The 20,366-nt window shown below is 37.9% G+C and overlaps 1 protein-coding gene and 1 long non-coding RNA gene across 5 annotated transcripts in view; both read right to left on the minus strand.

Moving 5' to 3' along the window:
- Window positions 1–4,879, minus strand: part of LOC131306421 (DExH-box ATP-dependent RNA helicase DExH7, chloroplastic) — a 29,344-nt gene extending 24,465 nt beyond the window's left edge. For 3 of the 4 annotated variants that reach the window (XM_058332646.1, XM_058332647.1, XM_058332649.1), the window contains exons 1-5: window positions 4,556–4,879; window positions 2,761–2,866; window positions 2,431–2,621; window positions 1,378–1,431; window positions 46–199 (exon numbers count right to left, since the gene is read on the minus strand). In XM_058332646.1, coding sequence (XP_058188629.1) covers window positions 46–199; window positions 1,378–1,431; window positions 2,431–2,621; window positions 2,761–2,866; window positions 4,556–4,843 — 793 coding nt within the window. In that variant the 5' untranslated portion in view covers window positions 4,844–4,879. Of the gene's footprint in view, window positions 1–45; window positions 200–1,377; window positions 1,432–2,430; window positions 2,622–2,760; window positions 2,867–4,555 lie in introns of those variants that run through there. The other variant, XM_058332648.1, reaches the window with a different exon arrangement.
- A 2,328-nt stretch (window positions 4,880–7,207) lies between these two features.
- On the minus strand, window positions 7,208–8,253 carry LOC131306428 (uncharacterized). The gene is made up of 2 exons (XR_009193895.1): window positions 7,831–8,253; window positions 7,208–7,753 (listed from the first exon to the last, which is right to left on the minus strand). It is a non-coding gene; the product is annotated as an uncharacterized LOC131306428 (long non-coding RNA).
- Between the last annotated feature and the right edge of the window lie 12,113 nt (window positions 8,254–20,366).

Raw genomic sequence — 20,366 nt, forward strand, 5'->3', positions numbered from 1 at the left:
TATATGAAGCCAAAGCTGGAAACAATCACTCGAATTTAGATCAACCTATGGCAGACATCTCTTGCTTGAGTTTGCGAATAATTTGGCCTACTTCTTGTTGGCCTTTCTTGTCACCTCTTTCTTTGGCATTTATAGCTTCTATCCTTGCACTGTGGTATTCTCTGACAAGAGAATCATAAGAATCCCTTGGTTCTGTAACCTATCCATAGGGGGAACCGAGATAATGTTGAAAATGACACATGAAATTGAACAATGAATGTCACATTGTTCAACTGCTTTCATTCAGAAAACAGCATAAGCCTTTTGGAGAAGAATTATGCGGTCTGTGACTAGGTCAGGCTAACAATATAAGAGGAATCCTATGCAAAGTACAATCCCCAGTGGACAACATGAAGCAGGAAGAAGAGGCATAAGTGTTGAAAGAGTCGAAAGACAAGGATACCTCATCATTTACTATACCAACATGGATCAATAACAAACATAAGTATAATATTATCAGCGGTAACGCGAGAAAAAAAAATACTTGAGAACTATTACTTTTGTTAATTTAGAGTTCTGTTTGGATTTCGAATTGATAAAACAGTGCATAGTATGAATTTTGAAAATCCTATGGTTGTAGTGTTGTACTCTCTCACGTGTTCTTTCCCATTTTGCATTTCCAAGCCACTGATTTGAAGCCATCAAAATAATCAACTACTCAAATTCAGGATAGGTGGTATGCCGAGGGATTGGAAAATCAACGATCTGCCACTCGGTTGATGATTACCGCCAAACAGGAATCCGTACAAACTCCTAACCAGAAGATGCCAACTACAATGCACTTTTTTAGAATTTTTAAGGGTGTCTTATCCTCTATGAAAGCATTTGACCCCTCTCTAATTGAATGGAATCAATTCAAGTTTTCACAAGTAAATAACATAAAGCAATTGAACAACCTTGAACCACGAGTTCTGAGACCGTATTCATGATTCAAGAAGATAGGTTTGAGTCTTCAAAAGGTGATTCGGCTTCAGTAACTCGTTATTTCGAAACAGTTTTCAAATTTATTATTTTTCCCTTTCAAAGCTGTAGTGGAAGTTGACCCCTGGAGCGTACTTTGAACTTCATTTCCCACAGCACAAAGTCATAACCGAATTCATTATGCGTATGTTCGGTGTCTTGCCTATCCAGCAAAGGAAACAAGTCATTTGTTTTGAGCATACATGATTGTTGATAATCTAGCCTCGCATGTTATACAACCCAACATTTTTTCTTGCTGCGTACAATGGACAAGATTAAACTGATAAAAAGACAGAGGAGTTACCTCCTCAATCGGTCAACCAAACCGAAAACAACTAATATCTTCTTAGTACTAGAAACAATACAAACAGAAATTACCTCCTCAACCAAATGCTTGCCAATTGAGTCAGCTTCCCAAGTTTCAGATTCATCCTGGAATCGACAAACAACTACAACTCATTCATTCAAAGCGTTAATCATGCTCGCTACAAGCTCTCTGTGCGGCGAAAAAGTAGTAAAAATTTCAAGCATTAGAAAACAAAAGTTTTTGGCACTTTCGGCACTGGTACATAGAAAATCCGAAAGAGTAATGAAGTGCCTAAGGATTAAAATTGCAACCCTGACTACTTAAAATTACTGTGCTCTTATCGACGACTGTAAAGCACAGAGAAAGGGTGCCCTAATGTCATTCATAAGGACCATAGGCTTGCCACCAAAGCATAAGGGAAAAGAACAAAATATAACGTAAAAACATATGAAATACCCTATCAAACAGAGGCAAGTAAAAAACATGAAGAGAAGAACCGTACAATGCACATACATACATGGTTAAAGTACACACCCCACACACCATATGTATTCCGAGACTAGGGGTGGCAGCTATGATGTGTCAATAAAGTAGATGAGAGTGAGAGATGAAAGTTTTACCTCTATAAAAAAAAAATTAATGAGTTCCGTCAAGATTGCAAAACTTAGAATTCTCAACCCAATAGAAATGAGTCTATGAAAATAAAACTAGGGTAGAGGACCAGAGGTACAAGAACCTAGATATATGGTGTTTAGTAGATAGGCAGTAGGTGCATGGGCTTGGCTTGTGAAGCACAAACAGTGGTTTTTCCAGAGAGAGTGCTGGTGACCAAGGAATTGCAAGAGGTGTCAAAAGAATTTTCTAGCAAGGCTAAAGTGTTTTGAGTGAGTACCTATGAAAATTAGGTTGACTAAAATCATGGTTCTATACACAAACAATCTTGCATCCTTAGGTGTTGAACTTTATTTCGATTATTTTTAGAGATCCAGATGAAGGGACTAAACCAAACCAAACCAAACCAAACCAGCCTTATGTCCCAATCCAGATGAAGGGACTGACTAATATTATCTTAACTTTGACAACTAAAAGCAGTGAGATAAAAGTTGCCCAGGGATTTTGTTTACCTCTTCCTGATGTTCCAGATATCTCCGTATCCAATCTGCTTGAGACGGTTGACAGGAATCCAGAGTATTATCTTCTGAACGCCCCTTGATTCTAACATTAAGTTCAGGCGTTTCCTCTTCAATCTTGGCAGATGAATCCACCGAAGGACTCCAATCCTTTCTTGAAGTTGATATGATCCCAACAGCACCTCCTAGCATGATCCATAGTAAGGAACTTATGTTAAAGCACAATTCTCCATGTCCCACACTGATATGTATGAACCTATTGTTATGCAGTACGCTACATTTCTAAGAAACACTAAATATGTTACTCCTATTGCTTAACAATACCTTCATTTGTATAGAGAGAAGTCCCAGTAGAAAACTTCAGCGGAAGCTCATTCCCAGCCAAATTCAAGCATAGCCAATCAAGTGCAGCCTCGAGACTAGCACCATCCTGTGCAGAAAAAAACAGAACAAACTAGTCAATGGTGAAAATAGTACTCCAGCATACTAAGAGTACAACAGGATTCCAGTAATATTTAAAATCACCGACAAAATTATTCAACAAAGCAACAATGAGTAAGAATTAGAAGAGACAGAATAAACCATCGATCTTAGAAATAGCATCAGCAAACTAAGATCCATGTTTGATAGATATAATCAACAAACTAAGTTACAGTGGGCCCTTCCAATAAAAAGAATAACCAAACTATGGAGTAAAGCAACCACGAACATGGTATTAGAAGAAACCAACATAAGGTTCAAGTGCACAGTACATATCCATTGAAGATTAGAAAACAAAGAACATGTTAGAAACATATCAAACATAAAAATGTTGGCAAACACTGAAATATCAGAAAAAGTGGCAAGCTACAAATATAATACATGAACGTACAGGATTTAGTTGAATATAGTAACATATTATTTGGTCAGTTCACATTGCTTATTTCACCCAGAAAAACAATGCTAACAACTGCCCATTTAGTGCCAAATTTAGAAATTTGATACACTTTTCACAAATTTTAGTATAATTTCGCACATTCTATTACACATTTTCATGCTACACTGCACATTTTGAACCTTAAGAACTGCCCACAGTGGCCGTTTTCCAATATGGTATTGATTATATAATGCAGAAGGTAGAAAAATAAATTGAAAAAGAACAATAGCATATAGCAATTGAAGCACGTGGCTGAACTCGACTGGAGTGCAATGGAGTTCAAGTTCTTTTCATCCTCGCATATTTTTCTACGTTGTTTCAGAAATGAAACGGTTACTGAATATTTCAGACAAAACGTAAGGTACATATTCTTTGTTCAAGAGGAATGTATATATCCAATGAAAATGAAGATTAGAAAAAACAAAGAAGACAGGTTAGCAACTTATAAAACTAAAACATTTAGCACACACTGAAATACTATACAAAACAGATATTGCGTAAACATAGTGGAGTAGCATTTAGTTAAACAAAGACCATATAACATATTTTTGCACAGTTCACATTGCTTATTCACCCAAAAAAACAATGAAGATAGTAAACACTAAACAGTGATGCTAAGAACCAGTGCTCTAAAAGTCGTTAGGTGCTAGTCGAGCGGAAGAGCAGCGCCTAGAGGTCGATTAGTTGGCCAACCAGCTCCCTAGGCGGTCGACAAGTCGGCACCTAGGCCAATTTTTATTGAGGCATTGAACCCCTGCCCAGCGCCTAGGCTCAGCAGCCTAGACCGATTTTTAGAACAGAGCTAAGAACTGCCCTTTTGACTGTCGAATAATGCCAAGTTTCTTAACTAAATACACTTTACGCACATTTTCTTTGATAACCAGATGTTCGGGCCAGCTTGACCTCTACTTTTCACACATTTTAATACACTTCCGCATACTTCATTGACATTTTCAAACTACAATGCACGTTTTGAACCTTAAAGACTGCCATTGGCCATTTCCAATATGATGGTAATAATATCAAAAAGAAAACAAAAACAAATTGAAGAAGAACAATAGCATAGCAATTGAATCGAGGCACATGCCTTAAGTAAACTGGACTACAACAGAGTTCAAGCTTTTCTTAATCCCGTATAATTTCCTACATTTTATCGTAAACCAAACAGAGAATGAATATTCGAGACCAAAAAAAAAATGCCACCTTGAGAGCGGAGAGAGCGCGTTCGATTTGATCATCGGAGAAGCCTTCGCAAGAGAGCTTCTCGTAGACGGACCGAAGCTTCTTGGCCTTCTGCGCTTTGGAAACGGACGGTTCGGCCGGAGGAGGGACCGGGGACCGGCCGGAGTTGATCAAGAGACGGCGGAGGCGGTTCTCGTTCTCGGCTGTTATCTGGAGTTTCGGACCGGTCGAAGAAGATTGAGATTTGGCTTTGGACGAGGAGGATGAAGAAGATGGCTTCTGCTTCTGCTGTTTCTTTTTCGGAGCCATTTGAGAGAGAGATGGCGAATTACCCGATATTTTAGGGGTTGTTATTCTAAAAAAATACGCACTTGTCTTATTCTTTTTTGTTCTTATTTAAAATTTTTTTCGTTTATTAATTTTTCGTCAATTTTTTAAGGACTATTACATCATCATAACAAAATAAATTAAAAAGTAAAAAAATACCATCGAAATTTAATTTTTTTGAATAAAGATAAAAATAAGCTAATAAGCCAATTTTTCCATTTTTATTCAAAAAAATTAGATTTCGATCGTAATTTTTTACTTTTTAAATTCCTCTTGTCATGAAAAAATAATAATTCCCAAAAAATTAACAAATGAGAAAAAAATTTGAATAAGGATAAAAAAATAAGCCAAACGGTTTATTTAGAAAAACAGCCCCTTACAGGATGAAAAACAATGATAAAATAAAAAAAGAAGCGTGTTTACCATACACGATTCATTGAAACCTTGCGGCCACATCGGTAAAACTTTTCCACCGGTACTCTATGAGTCATGGCCGCAACATTTTACCCTACGGCCGCAATTTTCCATTGTAACTATTACTAATAACTACTAATAAAGTGAGTTTGATCAAGTGTGGCCAAATCTATTTTCATAGGAATAAATTCACACCTATCGTCTCCAAACATCGATTAATATGTTCTTCTCTAGAGTTTTGGGTGGCAGTTACCCATCGCATAATTCATCACGAGTATCATTGGCTCTCGCGAACTTTATTAGTTTGGGAATTTTAACAATGTGGGATGTTTTCGATAGATGCTTTCACGCTCATGCTTGTGTGACTGAGATTGCCGCTGCCCGTCCCAATTAATGGTTTGTTTTGATCCCAAATAGGATCCGAAACTCCAATTTTGTTTTTGGGCAGGTAAAAACTCAGCTAAGCTGAGGCAAAATCCTAGGGGATTAGCCAACGGCTACAAAGCATGGTGTCAAGAGGAGTTTTCTTTACGGATACAAATTGAGAGCTTCTAATACGGGCATCAAATCTTGTCTAGAACAGTAGAGAAAGGTCGATGATTACCTTGTTGAAGAAATATATAGTTCATTTCTTGCCACATGTAGTATATCATGGCAGCCCAAGCAAGCGTTCTAACTGCATTGCCAAATGATTTACCGCTAAATCTTCCATTGAGCCACGAGATTCAGCATCCCAATTGTATTTTGATTTAGAAAAACCAACTATGTATATGACGAACCTGCCGCCAAATGTGCCTGATGAAGATGATGTGATCAGGTATATATTTTGTTTCTTGATGGCAGAAGGAGCAAACAGCTAATGAAGATGGAATAACTTTCCATTTACTGAGCTTATCTGTCGTCCTCGGCTTCTTTTGAATTGCCATCCATAAGATAAAGCAGTTCCAAATCTCTATTTGTCGCTTTTTTTTTGTGTGTGTGTGTGAGATTAGGAAACCTTGAAAACTTGTCTATTAGTTAGTATATGGAGATAGTTTAAATTTAGTTGGCTGATATACAATTTTTATGATTCTTATGAAGCCATAACTTTTTTGGTAAGACTCTCATATTGGAATCATGGTGACATTGGAAGAAAAACTAGTCAGGGAATCATGGTGAAATAAAGATGTGCCGGGTGTGCGGAGGGCCCCATCCCCATCGTTACATGAGTCTAATATTTCATCTGATAATTGAGTGTGAGCAGTATCTCCATAATTGAGGTGGTTGGTTGGAGTGGTTGGCCACCGAAAGTTGATTTGGCTTTATTCGATCATTGATTTTTTCCCTTTTCTTTTCTGGAGGACAGCTGTCCAGCAAGGATTTCTGTTATACTGTCCCAATAATCACCCAGAGGAGGTCCATTATTGCCTTGATTATCATTTTGGAACCACTAGCATTAGTAAGACTTTGAGAAGTTTTCTCAAAATATTGGGTTGGAACTAAACCTTCCTGGATACAATTCATATCCGCACCACTATCAACTAAGGCAATAATACTGCTGATAGTGTACTCTTTTTGAATAACTAAGTTTATCCTTATATGCCATTTTTTATGAAGCCGTAACTTTCATGGTAAGACTCTCATATTGGAATCATGGTGACATTGGAAGAAAAACTAGTCAGGGAAGTATAAGAAGTCTGGTGTAACTGAGTTTCCTTAAACAACTCATCCCAACAGTCGTGTTTGAGATACGATTCTTTTGATAAAATCGATCATCAAGCCTTTGTTTTTGTTTCCCCACTTCATTCCGGTCTTTGTAAGCCTCCCATAGGCCGTGTCCTATTTCACTTGGGTTGTAGTCCCTTCTACGCCTTTCTACGTATCTAAGTTTCTTTGTTTTTCACCGACGTACAAAAAAAATTGCAACAGTATTAATCTGTTGTTGTTCGTGACTTAGACAGTAGAACGATCTCATTTATTTGTAAAATTTTACAAATGCGTCTTTGGATCTTTACTTCTTCTTTTTTGGTACCGAGATTAATTGGTACTTTTTTTTGAAATCTCCTAGTTCACTATTTTTGCTATTTTGCTGTTGTTTACTGTTAAGGCAGTTGGGTCCCCTAATTCTGCTGTGGAGTTGCCCTTAACTTCAGAAAGTGTTAGGTTGTGTTGGATAAATTCTGACCATATCTCATAGCTGATGGTGGTAATGCGGCAATGCATGACATTGATGGCAGTGTTGTCAGCTTGAAGCTACAAGGAGCTGTGGCTCCTGTCCAACGTCGGTAAGGACTGCCAAGATGGGGATCGAGGGTCGTTTAATGGAAAACTTTCCCGAAATCATTGGGGTAGAACCGAAAGCAGACGAGGAGACTGCCCGGCCTTGAGCTGAACGCACTCTCTGGAACGGATGCAGATTTCTGAACCAACATCTGTGCTTGGCCAACTAATATTGCAATGCGCTTTTTGGTATTTCTCCCTGATTCCAGAATGCATACCCTGGAAAGTGTGTCACCATCAGTATTGAGATATTTCAGTATATTCACAAGGGAAATCACTGTTTCCATTTCACCCACATCAAGAAGAACAAGATGGAAAATCAAGGCACTAATCTCTTGCATTTGTACTTGTATGTCCTCGGAGAATTTTCAGTGGAACAATAGAAGATTTTGATTCAGATACTGATAAAATCATACCATGAAAAATGCAAATAGGGGACAAGAACGATGAAAGGAAAAGAAAAGCAAGCACATTAAAGACTGCCGACCATAAAGTTCAATCTAGAGCGACGACCTTTCTATACACTGCCTTTCGTGTATGTAAGCGCCTAGTTAAGCATGCACGTATACCCATGTGCAGCGTGTTAGCGCATGCAAACAAGTTCCACTCGGTCACAGACTCATAATCATCGGTATGCTATACCATCACAATCACAACAGAAGGATGAAAGTTTTTGCTCATCTGCATTCTTGTTAATGCATATCTACTTTTGATGGAATTCACCCAAAAACATAAGTACCAATTTCAGCATACTTATATGGAAGCTACTCATTTCAAGAAACTGGAAGAGGTATCTTAATGGAGTAGTTACTCTCCATGATCTAACAAAATCGTGGTAATCCAGCACACTATTGCCAAGAAAACAGGAAAATCCAGGAAGGCAAATGTCAAATAAGGGAGTGATCCTTCTTTGTAAGGAAAAGATCTCAACCCTAGTTCTAGCAGTTCACCCAATGTAGATATCTGTGTAACAATTTCTATTTTCGGATTTACATAACTACTTCAAAAATTCCTGAATTCCAGGTCTTAAACCAACCTCTCTTTTCGTTGTTGTTGTAGCAAGTTTGCAACAATCAAGATCTACTGTAAAAGAAGTCTCATCCGAGTAGATTTATTCTGAGTAATGCGTATTGGAGTAAGGTTATCAAAAATTTAGTCAAAAACTGAATGGAAAAATCATATTCAAGATTACTCAAGATTTAGAGCATCTCCAATCAAGGATATCAAATCTGACATAACATGCTAAGTGAGAGAATTGACATGTGAAGCAATTCCAATCTAGATGTCAAAATGTTCACGTGTCATTTGATTGACGTCGCCACTCTCATGTCAAATTTGGCATGTGATGTCAAAAAATTTCTTTCATTACTTTTGTACAAAACTTCCTAAAATAAAACGTTTGACATGCTGATGGAGCAATTCCAACCTAGATGTCAAATACTTATCAATCGACTCCTAATCAGAACACATTTTTCTTTGAATACGTGCTCTTATCACACTGGATTGGACCTATTTATTCAAAGAGAACTATGATCCGATCAGGCTTCGATTGGTAACTGACGAACATGATTTTGTTGTCGCCAAGTTCTCAATGAGTTGTACAATATGAGTGGATCCGATCATTATTGCAGGCCCAAGACGGGTGCCAAAAAAATTACGTAAAATGGACGGCAATGAACCATAGCAACTTGACAAGACCCTTGGACAATTATTTTGAACCATAGCAACTTGACAAGACCCTTGAATTTGCGGCACTTCCCGCACAAGATTTCATAAATAGTCCGAAAGTTTCAAAGAATGCACTAATAAGAATCTCATTAGCAGTATATTAGTATTTAAATAAACTCGAAGCGCGCATCGAAAACATCTCAAACTACTTAGAACTTGTGGGAGCTACAATTGAGCGTGAGAATAGAGAGCGAGACGTTCCTACTTGGTCATACTCGGGATTTTTGGTCCAAGAAAATGTGTCGCCCTGACGGGGGCGGATACTGGTATTGAGGTGGAGGTGTCATGGCACCCCCGACTTGCTATGGAACACCCATAAATATACTCTACATATACCAGGTCAAATAGTAAATCAAGCTGCAATCTGCAGGCTCCATCTTCATATCATCTTTCCTACATCACATCTCAAAAGCTAAACACGATCTTATTCAAACAAACTCAAGATAAATAAAGATCTTATATGACTTACTTATCAAGGGAAAAATAACTTCTAATTCTGTCACCTAGAAATGGATTATACCTAGAACATGATGGGGGTGACAAATGAACATGTTCATACTTTATCTCTAACCGCAGAAGCCTCGCGATGATTTTCTACATCTTTTTAGTCCAATCGCTGAGCTTAGAGCTGCCTCAAATGTCACACATATGGACAACTAAAAAAGAAAGTGGCAATCTGCCTCTAAAATATTTCATGCCATGCAGCTCTGACACGGATGGTACGAAACGGACACAATAGCAACTCTTTATCATGCAAATCTTCATAAACTGGAGGGCAGGCCAGATAACTTGGGGACATGCTTAAGAAGATATATTTGCATTTTATTACCCAAATAGAAAGTGAGAAAACCTCTAATAAAAATGAAACGACCATACAAGTTGTTTTCCTCCTTTTCCAGCACGTAATATAAAGTGTTTCAGCAAGAAAATGTTTTTATTACTTACATGCCTTCATATTGAATCTTCTATCGTCAAGCACACAAAGAAAAGACCCCAGCAAGTGTCCACAGAGAATCGTAGAATGTTCTACATCTTCCCGGAGTGTCCAGACTCCAAATGGAAAAAGTTGAGGAAAATATAGAGCAAGTCAGATTTGAGGGACAGACAAGTGTCCAAAGAGTGTCAGTACCATCAAGTATCCAACACCGGGATATGACCTCCGGGCTCCGGCAAAGTATTCGCCTCGGCATCCTTCCAGTATCTCACACCGGTACACGACCTCCAACGATGTATTCGTGCTACAAAGAATTTAGGTGCTAAAAATCTACATAGAAAAATACTACCACAAGATGGGGTCTAGTTGACATAACATACCCAAGTTCTGTATTCATATAGGAACAATATACTATGAGAATAACTAAGAATTAAAAGGCAAAAGCAAATCAGAGAACCTTTTAACTCGAGAATTGTGCATCTCATCCTCACACAGCTGGAAAGACATTTCAAACTTGAAGAAGCCAGGATTGGGAACAGAAGACAATAATTAATAATACATACTCCTATAAAGCATATATGTTGTTAGCAGAGAACAAATCGACAAGGATCCGTTAGGTATCAACCTAATATCACTCCAACCAAGCTAACTCACTGTCACCTAAGAGTGCGTATGTTCTAGGGCCCCTTTTAATGACTGAAGAAGTTGAAGAGCTAAATTGTGCTTTACAACACCCAGCTACATACTTCTACTGTGCAAGATGGGTCAACACTAAACAGAAATCGTGGAGTCTGCTAAACAATAATACCTAATGATATTAGGATTCAATTGAAAGAGTATCATATCTTTACCAAACTAGCTGTGATGGCAGGTCCATTTACTACAATAGCCACACTCCTAAGAGGAAATCTTACAGCAAGAAACACAAAAATGAAGCAACTCCATTTCCTTGTCAATTACACAATAGCTCAACAGAAATCGTGGAGTCTGCTAAACAGTAATACCTAATGATATTAGGATTCAATTAGAGTGCCAAATATATGATAAGACTCAAGAAACTTCAATTGAATCATATATTGCATTATATGTGGTAAAATACACCAGTGATACAAAATCAGTGATATATAGCAGCTCTGGAAAAACAGTCCACGCCACCCTTGGCTGTTATGAGCATAGCTCGTTACTGCACTGAAGAAAAAAAACCCGGCATAGGATACTACTATTCTCTTGAACTTTTGGATCTTTAATATCTCCTTCCACCCATGTACAGCCTCAATGGTTGACCATTATACGACGTACAAATTTGACTCTATGCCTGAGAATACAAAATGACATCTTCATTGAGACACTTAACCAAACACGTTGTGTGCTTGGAAGTAACAATTATTACCTACACCTGCTTTCACATATCTATGCTCACACAATAAGAATTAACTCACCCAAACCACCCCACAAAGATCTTACAACTGAATCAGTGCACATCAGACGACGTTCACACGCAAGAACAAACCTAAGGCTTGTTCATCGAAGACCCAACCGGCCAAGTTTTTTTTTTCTAGCTCCAAATCAACAAGACAACAAAAGAAATCCAGATGAGATCACAATGCATGCAAGATCAACAAAAAACAGCAGGTCAAAAGAAGCCCAAACTAATTTTCCAAGCAACGGTTAAAACGAAGCGTCTATAAAACTATATTTCTTCTTCCATACGTTAAAACAGAGATGCTCTACCAAACAATGCGCAGCAAACACAACGGGCCTACTAAAAACAAAACGAAATAGCTCATTTACCCCCAATAAACAGATAACAATCACAAAACTCATCTACCAGAACAATCTATACCCCTCCCACAAACAATCCTTTAGCCCCTCTCACTGCTCAGCATCTTGGATCTCCTCAGCATCTCGGATCTCCAGGGAATGACTGACACAAAATTGTCTTATAGCTACAACTTTCCCAGGATCATTACCCCTCACTAGCTTAATCCGGCGACATTTAAGTTTTCTCTACAAAATGTACTCCACCTCTTTGAACTTCGACACGGACACAACAACAACTCTTTTGAGAGCAGACTCGCCCAAACTCATCTTCAACGTATCCTGAGTCTTCTTCGTCTTCTCCTCCTCTATTTGATCGAGGAGTCCTTCAAGTCATCGTCTGCAACTTTCTTCTGTAGGTAGAGATCCCTCGTTCGCATAGCAGTGGTGGTCAAATGCTCCGCCGGAAGTGTGGCTCCATTGCCATTGCCATATGACCATATGAGTTTTCCAGGTACTTCAAAAAAATGGCAGTTAGTGCCGCTGAACAGGAATCCTGTGCGTCCTTGAGACCAGTCTTGAGATCCCTGATTGCAGACTCCCTTAGCTTCACACTGCCGTACAATTCTTTCAAAACAGGAAAAACAGGAATCGAGAGGGTGGCCGCGGTGACGGAGCCCGAATTCTGGGCCCACTTCGGTCTTGTTCCGATAATCGGAAGAGCTCGTCGGGTAGAACAACTATACACAAAATTAGCTTAATTGGATATCATTAAGTACCTGATCGGAACTCATATAACTCTCGGTTCATGGGTTACAATAGATTTGATCAAGTGTTTCGGATGGCGCCACACTTTCAACAGAGCAATTGACCACCACTGCTATGCGAACGAGGGATCTCTACCTACAGAAGAAAGTTGCAGACGATGACTTGAAGGACCTCCTCGATCAAATAGAGGAGGTGAAGACGAAGAAGACTCAGGATACGTTGAAGATGAGTTTGGGCGAGTTTGCTCTCAAAAGAGTTGTTGTATCTGTGTCGAAGCTCAAAGAGATGGAATACATTTTGCAGAAAAAACTTAAATGTCGCCGGATCAAGCTAGTGAGGGATAACAATCCTGGGAAAATTGTAGCCATAAGACAATTTTGTGTCAGTCATTCCCCTGAAGATCAGATCCGAGATGCTGAGGAGATCCAAGATGCTTAGCAGTGTGAGAGGGGCTAAAGGATTGTTAGTGGGAGGGAGGAGCTAAAGGATTGTTTGTGAAAGAAGGTATAAATTGTTCTTATCTATTTTGGAGTTATCTATTTTAGTGATTTATTGGGATAAATGAGCTACTTCGTTTCGCTGTTTTGTTTTTAGTAAGGCCTTTGTATTTGCCGTGCGTAGGTTGATAGAGCATCTATGTTTTTCTGTATGGAAGAAGAAATAGAGTTTTATAGACAGCTTACCGTTGTTTGAAAAATTAATCTGGATTTCTGGATTTCTTCTTTTCTTGTTTCGTTGATATGGAGCTAGAAACAAAAAAAACCTTGGCCGGTTGGGCTGCCCCAAGGGGACAGCATCCCCGCCTTCGGGGGATAATGTGTGTGTGTTTTGATTGAGGTAGGGTTAGGGAGGGTAGGTAGGAGTAATAAATATATATCCCTGTGAAAATAAGAGTAATGCCTAAGAAACCCTGGAGCCGTTCGATTGAAGAGGTAGGAGCCATTGATTTAGGATGACATTACAATCCGTGGAACAATCCGGATGACAAGCTTTTGACCAATAAGACACTGCCACGTCATAATCAATTTATGAGCTAGGAGCCGTTAGATAACAATCCGTGGAACAATCGGGGTGAGCACCTTTTGGCCAATAAACCACGGCAACGTAACAATCAATTTTATTTCTGAGAATTAATTTATGTAAAAATTATTTATTTTATTTTTTAAAAAAGTTGAAACTAAGATTATTTCAAATGAAAATAATTTACTTCTTTAAAATACATTGGTCTTGATAATTACTAAGTCAAAAAGATATCATTATCATAATGTACTAATAAAAAGTCAAGGTATTTATTTATAGAATTTTTAAAGTGTTTCAATATGTTTGGAGTTTGGCCAATTTGTTTCATTTGAAGTTTTTCTAAAAATTATAACATGTTTAATATTTGTTACAATATTTTTAATTGCATAGTGAACTTTCACATAAATAATCCAATTAAAAGGAAGGGAAATTATAATGGCAAAACTATTTTTGTTAGTGTCAAAATTCTAGTACACAAAAGGTTTGTACCATGTGCAGTGTACAAGACTTTTATGCACTGAAGTTTTCGCACTAACAAAAATAGTTTTGGCATTATCACTGCACATGGTAGCGAAGTCGGTCATCCGTATTAATTAAGTACGGAACACTAACAAAATTAATGGATGGGCAAGAGAGTGATGGTCACGAGATAAGTTTACCAATACATTTTAGGTTATCTATAAGAGACAATAATATTTAGGGCTTGATATTTATTTTTTGGGTCAGTAGACATACTATTAGTGCCTTATAAGTTAGTGCTCGAATCCGAATAATAAATAACTAATGCTCTAATTTGATAAGATAATCGATTACAAGTGTTATCGATACCAATCAATTACACAATTGAAACCACATCAAAATATAATCTATCATGTAATCAATTATTTGTGTTATCCAGAATAATTGATTTCGAAACTATTGGAATGTTGTTTCTAACTTACTTTGCGATCGACAAGTGGAAAATACCGAGACCCATCAATTAGCAAATCGATTGATGAGTAATCGATTTCACATTATTTTCCAATCGTACTCGATTCAATTACAAAATCGATTATAATGTTAATAAATTACAGAATTAAACATTAATAGAACATGGATTACATAATTGATTGTGATGTCTAATCGATTATAGAATTGCAAAATCAATCAATATCTACAGATTAGCACCAAATATAAATTAGGTCATATTGCATAAAATTAACGATTCCCATCCATTTAAATATGCCAAAATGTTAGTGACACATCAATTTGTTACACGCTAACCACACCTCTCACATACAGGTGGTTGGTTGAAGTGTGACAAAGTGATGTACCCCTAGCACATACATTAAACCAATCGTCATTACTTATGCTTTAGAGTAATTGGAAGTTGGATGGTGCATATTCTTTGAACTTCTTTTGTTCTTACTCTCCCATGCTAAAATTCATGTAGTAGTGTAATATCAAAGAAGAAAGTTTATTACATTCACTTATCGATACCATTATCAGAAAATATTTGTGGTTTATATTTTTAGATCTAATTTTCAAAGGGTTAGTATAGATTTTTTGGAAAAAAAAAACATTTAATTAATAAAGAACGCTAGAGTAAGAAGAAGAAAAATTTCAACTACTACTAACAAAGAATGCTAGAGGAAGAGGAGACGAGAGAGCTTAGAGAAGTTATAAGTTGATTTTTCCTAAATTTGTTAAAAAAACAATAAGGAAAAAAGAAACAGCATTGTGTGAAGTATGCGTATTTGATATCAAACGTGCTATTTACACAGATAATATTGCACAAATTTTTTGTGGGCCCACTTTTGGGTCCCACCCAAATGCTATGATCCATTTATTAAATTTTATTGAAATATTTTTTTTAGAGATCAGCTCAATAAGGATACATGTAAGCATGGGCAGAGGTATATAGGGTCAAATAGGGTCACTTGACTTGGCAATTACCCATTAAACAAGTGTAATATTTTTTTGGAAATTTGAGAAACTTGCCCCAGGTATGTTAAACTCCAATGTTCTTGCCCAAAGGTTTGGCAAAAATTCATTGCCCTTTGCAACTCAAACAGAGGGTAAGAAGATTGAAGAGGAAGATTAGTAAAAAGAAGCTTCTTGCAGAGCTTGGGGTCATGGCTGAAAAATTGAATCCTAGAAATAAGAAAGTCCCCTCTTGTTCTTTATCCTCTGATGACATTCGAAACTGGAACTACATATGGATTTAGGTACCACTTTGGGCATTAAATTTAGAGGGGGGAGAAGTTTTAATTTAAAGAAATATGTTGAAATGAAGGAGGGCCAATTTAGCGGAAAGAATCGGTGCTCTTGACAATTTGGAGGAAGACACAGGTTTGGAGGATGAAGAGGACTTTGAGGATGGTGCCTCTCTATCTCTGGAATGTTTAATTCCATAGATTGGCGGTTTTAGTTGTTGGTTCTATATCTTTCGGTTTGTTGTTCGGATTTAGGGTTGTTTTCTTTTGGTTTGTGGCTGTTTTGGTGTTAGGCTATTGGGCTGTTTTGAGGCTTTCATGTTTCTTGTGGTGTTTTTGGTTGGCTTCTTGCTTTCCTCTGAGTGAGGTTTGTTGGAAAAAACATATGCAATATGAATTTTCTGATAGAATAATAAATCTAAATAATATTCATCGATCAAATTTACATAATCAAATAAATAGAGAAAGTAATAGAATAGCCTGTAGGGTAGTCGAGACACATGATAGCGCTCTCCTAAGGAACGATATACCTCCTCTTGCACTGGGTTGAATGGTATTCCTTCCCCAAGATACATTGACCTTCAAGTTTCCTTTTGTGCAATGAAGCAAACTCACGAACCATGTAGTTTCCCGATACTCGAAATCCGTATAAATATAGTACCAAATTTATATGATAAAAGATGACCAAACACTTGATCGAACAAAAGTAGCCGTCGTGCCGAGCCGTCAAAAAATATATTAGATGGCCCGGATGTGCCGAGCGGATACCACGTGGGTTATACCCTCCCGGCACTGAAAAAATTTCTCACGGCAAGACAGCATCACCATCATCTTCAGCTCCAAAACCGCAGAAACTGAAACCAAAACCAACCCCAAATTCAAGTGAAGAAAGATAAAACAGAAGACAACTGAGGCTCTTCACGTACTAACTGGTTGAAAATTTTACATTTTTTGTGTGTGTGTGTGTTCTGTGTAGGTTTTATCAAGAACACCCAGCATATATTTCCCCAACATTTTGTTCTCAGAAATCAAAGACCCATAAGCCAATCACCAAACAAGGAAACAAGAATATTTTCTAATATCCTCTTAACTATTTTACCCTTATCGAGTTTGAATGCAAACCCAATTCGAAAGAAAGCCTAAATGCAAACACAAAGATGCAAACTTTCTAAACAACCGAACTTTCAAATTGTTAGTTTACCGGTGCTTGCAACCCGCGTGCCTGCGTGAGCAGAAACACGAGCGTGACTGAGTCTTTCAAAAACATTTCAAACTACAAAAATTTGCAAGAGCGCAAGCACAGAGTGAGAATCGAGAGAGAGTGCGAAGGGCGGAAGGGTCCCATGAATTGCTTCGGTAACTTCCTCTGCTGCTCACAAACCACATTCTCGGACTGAATTACTTTTCCGTAATAAAACTTGGAGTTCGATCAAGTGCATCCAAATCTATTTTCACAAGAACAAATTCAAACGAATCATCTAAGATTATGTACTAATCGGTATTCGATTAACATGATCTTCACCATGATTTATCTTCTTGACATGATCTACAGCATCAACAGCTCCGATCAAAAAATAAATCCGCCATGAGTTCAAAATTTACCAGTTACCCGTCCGAGTTCATAATGGGAGGCAAAAATGGTGGCGACGTCGTTTTAGTTGTCCTCGCACTTTGAAGACGCGAGGTGTTGTGAACTCGTCCGTTGATCAACTGCGGTCAGTTCTATTTTAAGAAAAATAAATTCACACTTATCATCTCCGATTATCGATCAGTTCGAAATTGATTCACATGATATTTAACAAGTTATATCTCATTGGAAATATCTACAACTTGAACAGATCAGATCAAGAAATAAATCCAAAATGAGTTCACAATTTATCAAGTAGACGCTGCAGTTCCTTTTGAACGTTCTTCTCAGGTTCAAGATGAGAAGTATTAAGTAAATCATCCCGCGTCATTTTAATTAAAGATCCGAGGTACTATCAAGAAAACCCGGTCCACATCGTCAGCAGTCGTCATCCCGTTCCCCCGGGGTTCTCTCTCTATGCGTGTGTGCATGCATCTTCGTTCAATTCTCTGTGTATGGCGTCACATTTCATGTATGCAAAAACTCGTCTTTGTCGGTGCTTTTTGTTTTTTCTTGGCAATTCTTATTATTTTTCCCCTTCTGAGCAATGTCTTTTGCTGATATGCTAAAATGTAGAACCAATTCGTACCTACGTAGACACCTGATCAGGTATATATCAGCAGTTTTTTTATGCATTGTGAGTGTTTTTGCTGTCAAATCAAAATTTGCGAAGTGAATTTTGATTGTATTATTAGTTACCTATGTAAGGGAACTGGGATTTGTATTAGTTGTCTGAATTTCAATGGTTTGCAATTTGGATGCTTTGCCCAAATTTGGTACTATAGGGCTATGTCACCAAATTTGTGAATTTCGATATCTGGATTTGGTACTGTACTGTTTGAGCCTTCTGGATTGATACTGTACTGGGTTGAGGCTTCAGCCATCATATTTGGTCCGATAATTTGGTCAACAATGTTTTTTGCCTTTTTATTTATGGCCGCTAGTTCTGCTTTGTTCTTGTGCTTTTCATATTTGGCCCTTCAAAAAAAAATCTGATTTTGTGCATGAAACTCATGACAAGTTGGTGCTCCCTTTTGCTAGTTTATACTGCAGAGGTAGAGGGACCATGAATTCATGCCGGGGGCCGGTATTAAGCCTTCCGAGGGATCAATCATTCTACAACCACAAACATTTACAAAAACTCACTCACATTCACATTGGGGCCTACACGCACTACACCTCCGGTATAGTGTGTGACCCTCCAAAAGATGTGAGTGTATATGTGTAAAGTGTTTGTGTGAGTGTGTGCGGTTATATAATTATTGTTGAGGGATATCTTTGCATTTAACCTCCTCTTATACCTTGGTTGCCAATGTGTTATTTTCAAACTTATGTGGGGGAAAACATCAAGCACTTAATTTCTTTCTTTCCTATTGGTGATTTATTATTGTTCTTTTCAAGTTGTTTTAATTTGGAAGTAGTGGAATCATTTTAGTATCTCTTTTTTGCATTGCAGATTAGAAAGTTTTGAGAGGTCATGGTATCTCAGAGAGTTGCAGTTTGAACGAGGCCCCTTGGTTTTCAAGAAAAGTTGGACAACTTGCATCTTTTGTTGAACTTTGCAAAGTATTGTTATATTCATGTGGTTGCATATTGGGTACTCAACTCATGAAAACTTCTTGGTGCAAAAGAAAGTGCTTGTCATTCCCGATTGCCTTCATGATCTATAGTTGTCAAAGTCCAATGTTAAATGGTTGAAGGAACCGTACATTTTGGGTCGTCACTTTGAGAGCACTTTCTGGGAAATGAAGGACGCAAATGATGAAATTGGGGAAACGGCATGCTATGCGACCTTGTCGAAAACGTGAACAAAAGGAGGCACAATCTAGGTAATGAGGGTGGTGATCAAGTGGATGCAGAAAGGCTTTTGGGGGTTGATTTGTTTTGATTTTATAAACTTGCCCTTTGTTTCTTTGTAGAGAATGTTGAGATCTCCTTCTTAGGTTTGATAATTTTATGTACTGCGTGTGTATAGTCGTGACCATATTAAAGAGGGCTACAGAAATCGTCTAAACTCTCTTGCGTGTTCTCTCTCTGTTAAAGCAGTTCTCTATCAGTATTTCGAAGGCCTTTCATTTTTTCTTCCGCAGTTGTGTCTAAAACTTTATCTTGTCTTGTGTCTTTTGGGAGAGAGCTTTGGTCCATAAGAATTGTTGATTTGATCTTGTTGCTGTGCATATCTAGGGGCTTTTGTTATACTCTTGTGTCATGAACTGATGTTCCTCGTTTTTGCTTTAAGGCTGGTTTGGTTACTTGCTTATTTCTCTCTCTATTTATCTTTGTGATGAGACACAGAACAAAATTACTTGGCTTATTATAGTGATTTTTTGCGTTGATCAATAAGTAACTCTAGCAGGTGCCAAAAAAGCTTACTGCGTATTTTTAAGCAGGAAGTAGATAAGCAATGTGAACGAAACAAGCCCTTAGGGTTGTGGTTTCCTAGCATTGGACCCGCCATGGGCACCGCAAGAGATTCACCCACCATGCCAATCTTTGCTTTTAGGAAGATAAGAGAATAAGATCTTCTGTTCAAGAAGTTATTTCAAGAAGGAAGTTGATGCTCTTGAGGGGCAATAACTTACCAGCCTGGGAGCCACCCAGCCACATGATCCTCCGTGGTCTACCCTTGAATTCATGTGGTTCACATCAATTTCTTGGACTGTTAAGGCATGTCGCCAGGCGCAGACAATAATTTTCATTTTAGTTGGCCCAAAGTGCAGCCTTCAAGTACTGCTGTAATTTTCAGTTTAGTTGGCCCAAACTGGACAGAAAACTAGACATAAAAAACTGGATGGGAGCCTT

This window comes from Rhododendron vialii, chromosome 11a, assembly GCF_030253575.1.
Source record: "Rhododendron vialii isolate Sample 1 chromosome 11a, ASM3025357v1".
In the NCBI taxonomy this organism is placed as follows: domain Eukaryota; kingdom Viridiplantae; phylum Streptophyta; class Magnoliopsida; order Ericales; family Ericaceae; genus Rhododendron; species Rhododendron vialii.